The sequence below is a fragment of the Akebia trifoliata genome, unplaced genomic scaffold (genome assembly GCF_017979445.1).
Source record: "Akebia trifoliata isolate Shusen 1 unplaced genomic scaffold, ASM1797944v1 Contig00728, whole genome shotgun sequence".
Classification (NCBI taxonomy): domain Eukaryota; kingdom Viridiplantae; phylum Streptophyta; class Magnoliopsida; order Ranunculales; family Lardizabalaceae; genus Akebia; species Akebia trifoliata.
In genome coordinates this window covers 95,643-104,443 of record NW_028237152.1, presented here as the reverse complement: position 1 = coordinate 104,443, position 8,801 = coordinate 95,643, and the positions used below count along the sequence as shown (strand labels likewise).

Here is an 8,801-nt window from a genome sequence, read left to right as displayed (position 1 = left end):
GTTAGAAGTTTTGGAATGGGCTGATTTTTTGTGAGGATGATTTCCTCACTGTAGAGATCATCCTCACCAAAAATCAGCCCATTCCAAAACTTCTAACTCATGTTTTGAAAAATGTTTTGCCAAAAAGTTAGTCATTGAACGCTACCCATTAAATAAAACACATGTTTCCTAAAGATTAGTATAAATTTCTAATGAAATTTTCATCAAAAAACTTCTAAAGAAAAAATAAAACAAATTATCAAAAATACATTTAAGTATTTATCACAACAAATTACAAATTCATTTGTAACTTTTTTTTTTCGCAAAACTCGGTTGACTCGGTTAACTCGGACGAGATTTTAAAAATCTCGTCCGATACAACTCGTTTGTCTCGTGAGTTAATGTAAAATTTTTAATGTCTCGGATATCTCGTTTGTCTCGGACGAGTTTTGCGAAAATATCGTCCGAGACGACTCGCATATCTCACGATACGCGGTTGTCTCATGACTCATTGTGAGTTTGTATCGTTAGGCTGCGATACCGAGTTAACTCGGGCGATACGTCTCGGTCTCGGACGAGTTTAAAAACCATGTTCTCAATTTCATGCAATTTTTATTCAAGACGATTCTGCTAGCTTCTTGAGTTACTGTCACCCCACCATCACCATCAAGGGAAGAGAACATTGATTTTGCTGATGACCATGTGTTCTTTTTTGGGGAATGGGTTTTGATTGTTCATGGGTGATATGTTAGAACTCAGTGGAGTTGATGGGTTTTTTGACAGATTATTTGAGAATTCGGAGCTGATTTTGGGTTGATTAAGTTAAGAGATTCTTGGGTATTATCGAATTTCATATTATCAGAATTGGTTTTTTTTTTTTTACAGGTGTTGGATTTGGTTATTATGAAGTTCTCTTGATCCTAAACCCTAAATTGGGTTTTCAATTATTTAGACAATCTTATGAAGCTTGATGTCCATAAGTATATTTCATTTTGGTGATTGTGTATTATTTGCTTGTGAAGATTAGGGATCTCATGGTTTATGACTTCTACAAAGAGATTTTTACTCCTCATTTGGAAAAACCGGGCTTGATTGTTAGGGTGCTTCTTTTTTACTTAGATAAATGGTTTAAGTGCACAACTTGTTTATTTATTTATTTATTTTTATATTAATCGGAATATTGGTAGTCTCATCTTGGGTGAAAATGGATGCTTTGCAAGTTTTATCTTCGGCTACACAAATTGTTTCTAGCATGGTAGGAGCTGTTGTTGCATTAGAGCAAGCATCTAGGAATCTAGATGAAGCTCCGAAGAGAATTCAGAACCTAGAGAAGTTCGTATTTGAGCTTGAAATTTTGACCCGGCGGATGAAGCAAAAACACGCGCACAAGCTTCATAATCCTCAATTAGAGCACCAAATTCAAAGCTTGAATGAACTTATCAAACGGTTACATCCAAACATTGGAAAGGCAAGGAAGACTGTGTCCAAAAGTAGAATTAAGAACATGGCTAAGGTTTTTTGGAGCTCTGTTGTAGGAGACCCCCTCTCGAAACTAATACGTTCAATCCAAGATGACTTGAACTGGTGGCTTGAATCTCAAAAGCTGGCTGGGGATGTTGAGAAAGTTATAGACTCAACCACACAAAACACACCTGTTCGATTGAGAATCAGTGGAGTGCAAGGGTACCCAATTTCTAATAAGTGTCACTATTTGATAAATTTATTGGAGCAAGAATGTTCTCATCGGGTCATCCTCATTGTTGGGTTATCGAGTATTGGAAAATCATGCTTGGCTCGTCAAGTAGCTTCTGCTACTCCAATGAAGTTTATACATGGGGCCATTGAACTTAGGTTTGGTCAGTGGTGCAGTAGAGTTGCTTGCAATGGAAGTAAGGCTGAATATCAAAAACGCCTAGCTAGAAAAATCTGTAAATTTTTGGTGCAGATTGGATTTTGGAAGAAGATTAGGGATGACAATAGTGGGGATCTCGATTATGTATGTTACTTGCTACAAGAAGCCTTGTTTGGCAAGAGTATTTTGATACTTCTTGATGATGTGTGGGAGCAAGATATAGTTGAGCGGTTTGCAAAGATGTCTGATAATGATTGTAGATTCTTGGTAACCACTAGAAATGAGGCTGTTTATGAAATAACAGAGGCAGCGAAAGTGGAAATATGCAAAGACGACACAAGGGAAATAAGCAAAGCTATTCTTCTCTACCATAGCCTACTCAATCTGGACGAGCTTCCGGTATGAAAAAAACTATATACATTCTTGACCTTCAAAGTGAAATGAATTCAATTATATTATTATTATTTTAACATTTTGTTAGAAATTAATTATGGTTCTCGAATCAATTTTTGAATTGGTCCTCTGCTTCCAAATTTAATTTTTGTTGATCTCCTTCTCCACCACTTTGATCCCATAGTCTTTAGGCCGATCAATATCATAGTGATAAATTTGGGGGTCCAACTCAAAACCAATTAGCAATGAGTGGAGAGGCCCAAAAGCTTATAAAGAGAGAGACATGCAATGAGTGTCTGATGTGAGACTAAACTCAACACGCCCCCGCATTTGTGAGCCAGACCGGGCCAAAGCACGTGGATATATGAATTGAGTGACATAGAGGAGAGAAAGGCCCGCTCTGATACCATGATAAATTTGGGGGTCCAACTCAAAACCAATTGACAATGAGTGGAGAGGCCCAGGAGCTTATAAGGAGAGAGACAAGGCAATAAGTGTCCAATGTGGGACTAAACTCAACACTTGGCATGGTATCTAAATAGAGAGGAACTTTTACCATTTGATCGTGTCGTTATATTCCCTTAGAAATGTTGATTAGAATTTAAATTTTTCCTTAACTTGGTTGGCAAGCAAAGGGTCGAACCAAAAGGGATAAGGGGAGAATCGTTCTTGAGGTAGAAATGGTTGAAAACCAAATATTAAAACAGTTTGAGTTAAAAGTGAGTCACAAAAATAGAAATGTAAAGTGCTGGAAATTAAATTAAAAGTATAGCAATGGAAGCCATTAGAGAGAAGGATCCACCCAGAGCCATCTACCCAGTCTAATCTAGTTTCTATCATCTTGTTATCTCAATCCAAAGAAAAGAATTGCACACAGTTGGGAATCAAAGTTAGGGCTCCTTCACTCACTGTGGTATGAAGCCCTTACTACCCAATATCTAAACTAAGCACAGAACATCTTGATCTTACCAAAGTATGAACCATCAAACTCTAGCATAAAGGGTGCAAGGGTTCATCTCTTAGCTTTGTTCCATAGGAGTTTGACAAGCCTTGAAGAGAACCCATAAACATTAAAGCAAAACATAGAGGAATCGCAACTAAATTACAACATAAATAAAACTTGTTCTAGGCTTCCCAACTCTCTAATGGAGGGAGATTAGCCTAGGGTCATCGTAAGAGTAAAAGAAAGATAGAGAAGAAGAAGAACACTTGTATTCATGAAGATCAAAGTTACACTCTCTCCTCTCTCAATATTTACAAAACTAAAACCTATTGAAAATAGAAAATTATAGAAGAATTGGCTCAAGGACAAAAGACTAAAGGAAGGGACCTAAGGCTAAGAACTTTCTCCATAATAGGCAAGGGTCCTATTTCTAGAAGGAATAAGGGCTTTTGGAAGGATCCTTTATGAGACACTACCACAAATTGATTGCTTTATGCATACATAAATGATCTGCGCAAAATTATGGCGAACTTTCTCACTTTTATAGCACTGCGGGTTGAGCTTGCCGCACCACAGTGAAGTTGACCCATAATTTGTTGGGTCCTGGCTGGAGTCCTTCTAGAACTCTCTTAGTTGCAAAGCAAAGACGAAACTCTATTTTGTGTCTCATTTTGTTCTTCTAATCTTTGACCTACATAATCAAACACGCACGTAATCAGTTTTCTGATAAATGCGTTATTCATGCAATTATACCTGATTAAGATGATAAATCATGTAAAGAGATAATATGAGGCATAAACATGATTATTCATTAATAACGGTAAAACTGGGACATAAATCGTGATTTGTGCCTGGAAGAAGTGCGGATAAATCAGTGTTTTGAGACACCATTGATCACCATCGTGTGTGGGTAAATAGTTATTTAGTTGCATGGCATTAATAAAATACAAATCCTCTGTTGCTTCGATTATTCTAGACAACTTACATACCTATTTTAGAAACGTGTCGGATTCTGGTGCAACACTTCCATATTCCTTTCGTTCTTCCATTCCTTAATTGAAATATATTAGTAGACATTTTATTACAATAGATTATAAGTTCTATGACATGATCTTGAATGTTGATATATCGTACGAATCATGAGACATTTCATCTCAGTATTCGCTATTCTTGTTATTTTATAAGGATCACTTCTTTTATATAATTCACAGTATTCCACCAAGTCCAAAATTCACTTATTTAGGATTCCCCAAATCCAATACTTAGTGCCCTGTTGGGCTTACACTCTATATCAATGGAATATAATGTGAAAGAGAGCTGATATTGCCACACCAATTCCTATGTAAATCACCAAAAGAATTGCACAGTTGGTGTGGCGTTAGTAAAAGTTGATGTAGCAATAGTAACTCTCTATATTTATACTTGGGTAACAGATAATGTAACAGATAATTATTAAATATTTTATTCCTTTACTCCAATTTATATACATGAACTATCCCATATTTCATCTTGTAGAGTGTTGCCGAGAGCTTGCTTGAACGTTGTGGCCACCACCCTCTTACAGTTGCTGTCATGGGTAAGGCTCTGAGGAAAGAAACAAGAGCTGAGACATGGGAAAGGGCCATCAGCAATCTCTCTATCTATGCCACATGTGCCCCGGGTCCCATCTCATACGTGAATGAGAAAGAAGCTGAGAACAAATTAACCATCTTTGGCTCATTTGAGTTCAGTCTAGAAACCATGCTGGAAGACTCGAGACGGCTTTTCATATCTCTTGCAGTGCTATCATGGGCCGAATCCATCCCAGAAGCGTGTCTAGAAGCTCTATGGTTGGTGCTAGGCCAGGACACATTGTTCCTTCTCGCAGTCTGCAAGCTTGTTGAGGGTCAAAACTGATTCTTATCCCATGTACCAAGTACATGACATGGTTTCTTTGTATCTCGACAGTAAGACCAATGAGGCAGTTGAAATGCTGCTAAGTGTATTACGCCAGATGTCACTGCATCCATCACTCCATGGCTTTTCATTTTCGGGAAAGAAGAAGTTAAAATCATTGTAGAGCAGAAGATGAACTCTTCCCTTGATGTATTAAAAGAAAAACAGGCAATAATCACCTTAGAAGCCATTGTTCAAGCTCTCATGGCTAGCAACTCAATATCCGAACTTGAAGCTAGTAGAGCAAGCTTTTGTAGCATATTGGGCCCAAGGACTACAGATTTGATCTATTTCGGTTCACCGGATCTTGTTGCAGGGTTTGCAAGGGCAATTAGTAATATATTTAGTAAGAATGATTATAATGAGTATGTCCAATCACTTGAAACCGTTGGTACAGTTGACAAGCTTGCTCATGTTTTGGAAAACTGTGAGGACCCCATGACCCAAACCAACATATCGATGGTTCTTGCAAAGTTTGCTGAATATGGAAGCCCAGATACCATTGATAAGGTTCTCCAAAGCATACCCATAAATAGGTTGGTTGATTTGCTCGCGTCTAACACTGAAGAGTGGCATGAGAGTGTGTTCACAATGTTGATTTCATTGACCAAAGCAGGAAAATTGAAGGCAATTGAGAAAATGTTTGATTTTGGGGTCGACAAGAGTCTAATTAAGCTTCTTGAGAATGGATCAGAAGTCACACAACACCATGCAATCGTCACACTGAAGGTGTTCTATGAGTTAGGTGGCCCACATGTGAATAGGTTTCTTCGGTCGGGTACACTCAACCTCTTGCCTTGGCATGCGAGGCTAAGCTTGGAAAGATTTGTTTTGTCCGATAGAAATGTCCCAATTGCACCTAAAATACAGACATTTGAAGATCTCATTCACAAGATTCTCGACAGAGATCAGAACCTAGTATTGGAGGCAATGCAGGAGCTTGTATCTGTGATTGAAAAGGCGGGTGAGGCTACGATCCGAGAAATGATAATCCAAAGTCCCCTGATTGAAAGATTATCAGAGTTGTTGCAACTCAGACACTCTGGAAACAACTCAACAAGATCAGAATCTGCTTTTCTACTAATGAAGCTGGCCTGTTTGGGTGGAGAGCCGTGCATCTGGAAGTTTCTTGAGTACGATGTTGTTCCCGAGCTAGTCAAGATGATGCAATGCAACATCGTGGAGTTGCAGGACATACACAACTCTCCATCAGATGTTCTTTGGGCAAGGTGGGACCCTCGTTTTTAATCGAATAGTCCAAATGGGTTTCATCGAGAGGTTGGCTCATTTGGTTGAGAGCAAATCGCACAAAACAAGGGAGGTGTGTGTGCATTGTATACACGACCTTGTTGAGGTGGGCAACAAAGCAAGCATAGATCAGATGTTTTCTTTTCAAGTGGTGGAGAAGCTTGCAAGGCTCGAGAAGAATGTTGGAGGTTCAGGCGACATGGTTGTTGGGTTTCTCAAAGGGATGGATAAGTGTAAGAATCTTTCGACGGCAGAGCGGCGCGTGATGAAGCAACAGGTGGTCAGGAAGGTGAGAGTGGCCTTAAAAGGTTATAAATTTGAAGCTCGGATTGTTGCAGCTGTAGAAGCATGTGTTGGTGAGAGATCAAGAGGAGCCAGTACTAGTAGACAGAAGAAAATCTAGGTGTTCTTTTGTAAAAAAACGAATTAGTTGTTACAAATTCATACTAGATATTTTGTACATTTAAATGCTCTCTATAAATTAAATCTTAAAACCTAAAGTGGGTTTTCAGATACCATACTTGTTGATCGATCAAAGTAATCAATCTTCCAAAGCTCAATGTTTTCGATACTTAATGAATAAGTTTCGCTTCTCACAAAGAAGAAATAAATTCACCCATTTTTTTTTTTAAAGTCACCATTAATTTGCAATTCTTGCAATCAATGATTTAATCCAGACTTATTTGTTAAGTTTTGAAAAATATATTTTTATATTATATTTAAAATGAATTTTGTTTAATAATATGAAAATTTATAATTTTGTTAAATGTTATGTTTAATATATGAATTATACACTTCTATATCACTATGTATAATATATGAATGATACCCCTATTTTGTCACTATGTACAAGACCAACTCCAAGTTCTTTAACTAAAATTGAAACCTGTTAATTAGTTTCTTGATTGAAAATTAATTTGCCAATTTTTGTTGGTGTGATACTACAAAAGGCTGGAAGAGGGCTTCTAATTTGTTGATAAAAATAAGTAGACCCTAAGAATTGCTAACCTTTATAGGGAATTTTGTTTTCATAATTAAAACAATTTTGAGCCCACATTGTATGAACATCGCAACCACTGCTTGAATCAATAAATCAGTTGCGTCTCACATGTCTACAATGTCCTAATTTGATGGAAAACTCTTTCTCTTTAAATTTTGGAGTTTGCAATTGGGTACCCATTCTATTTGGGATTTGTTGTGGAGTCCTGTTGTGTGATTGCTCTAGGATATCTTATTCTATACTTCCCAGTCGATTAATTAGAAAATGACATTTTACTTCGAGGATAAGTAGAAAGGCTTCATTTTTAAATAAGGGTTAGGATCCGGTGATTCATGAAAAAAACATATGATCTTAATTGTTTAAATTCAAAATCCAACCATTATTTTGAACATGTGTGTTATGGGAAATGTATAAGTCTTGATTGTTGGAATTTTTATATATTTTTTTAAAACAGTTTGGATCATGTCTTTTCTCATGAGTCAGTGGATCTCGACCCACTAAATAAATAACATTAAAGTTTCTCTGAGTACAGGTGGAAGTCGCCACGGTTTTTGTTCTACTGGATTATGGTTCTGTCTCACATTCAATTGGTGGCACGCGAGCCCTCGACTTACTCTCAGCATGTCCTCAAATAATCAAGCAAGTACATCTTGGTTCCTTTCTAGACATTCCATCAACAACCTCTTTTCTTCTTCTTCTAGATGAACCCCCACCTCAATGAGTTGGTTTCAATTTAGTTCTTGTGAAGGAATAATGACACGTGTCATTAAGAAAGAAAAAAAAAAAAGTTCATTTGGGGCATTCTTCTGACCTGTGTGTTGCAGTTGGTCAGGTGGTTCATCAAGAGAAGGAGCTTGAATGAAGGTTGGGAAGATAAAGTTTTATAAGTAGAAAGTACTCTGCTCCTTGATTTTTCAGGATTTGGACAATTAAATTAGAAAGGACTCCTAGTAAGGGAATCCCACATATTTCTCATCCCAAAATAGAAGGGATAAGGAAGGAAAATGTGCAAAATGGCAATCCTCTCTCTATAAATAAAGGATCCCCACATCAAAGGTACGATATTTTCTTGCATTAAGACTCTATCAAATTTTCTCTAGAGCTGACTTAGGCATCGGAGGCTTTGTGAAATAGGGAAGAATTCAAGGAGAAGAAGATAGTCCAATCAAGAAGTGAAGATCTCGAGGTGATCAGAAAAATCACCTTTACAATTGGTGCTATTAGTGGGATTAAACAAAAAAACACGACGTACACATGGCAAACACAAGGAACAATGGCCGAAGGGGTGCAACAGGATTTGAAGCACAGGTGGCCATAGAAACTGCTACAAGAATTGAAACAATGAGAGTTGCAATGAAAAGTGAGGCTCTTGCATCCCAAGGAATGCAAGATAACTAAAATCCCATGGAGGACGTTCGCAACCTATTGGCACAAGTAAGGATAGATCTGAA

General features: G+C 37.5%; 2 protein-coding genes across 2 annotated transcripts; both read left to right on the top strand.

The window, feature by feature from the left end:
• Nucleotides 1-584: 584 nt before the first annotated feature.
• Nucleotides 585-5,137, top strand: LOC147381139 (putative disease resistance protein RGA3). The gene is made up of 2 exons (XM_086430802.1): nucleotides 585-2,230; nucleotides 4,683-5,137. The coding sequence occupies exons 1-2, from the start codon at nucleotides 1,184-1,186 to the stop codon at nucleotides 5,061-5,063; spliced, it is 1,428 nt and encodes a 475-aa protein (XP_086286928.1). The 5' UTR covers nucleotides 585-1,183; the 3' UTR covers nucleotides 5,064-5,137.
• Nucleotides 5,138-5,234: 97 nt separating this feature from the next.
• On the top strand, nucleotides 5,235-6,350 carry LOC147381138 (uncharacterized). Its single transcript, XM_086430803.1, has one exon. It carries the CDS (start codon nucleotides 5,235-5,237, stop codon nucleotides 6,348-6,350), a length of 1,116 nt encoding a protein of 371 aa, XP_086286929.1.
• Nucleotides 6,351-8,801: the final 2,451 nt, after the last annotated feature.

What these genes read in the sequence shown, in the direction of transcription:
- LOC147381139 (XM_086430802.1), top strand. Translation starts at nt 1,184, where the DNA reads ATGGATGCTTTGCAAGTTTTATCTTCGGCTACACAAATTGTTTCTAGC. An exon ending in TCAATCTGGACGAGCTTCCG is followed by an intron (nt 2,231 to 4,682) that starts GTATGAAAAAAA and finishes TTCATCTTGTAG; the next exon opens with AGTGTTGCCGAGAGCTTGCT.
- LOC147381138 (XM_086430803.1), top strand. Translation starts at nt 5,235, where the DNA reads ATGAACTCTTCCCTTGATGTATTAAAAGAAAAACAGGCAATAATCACC.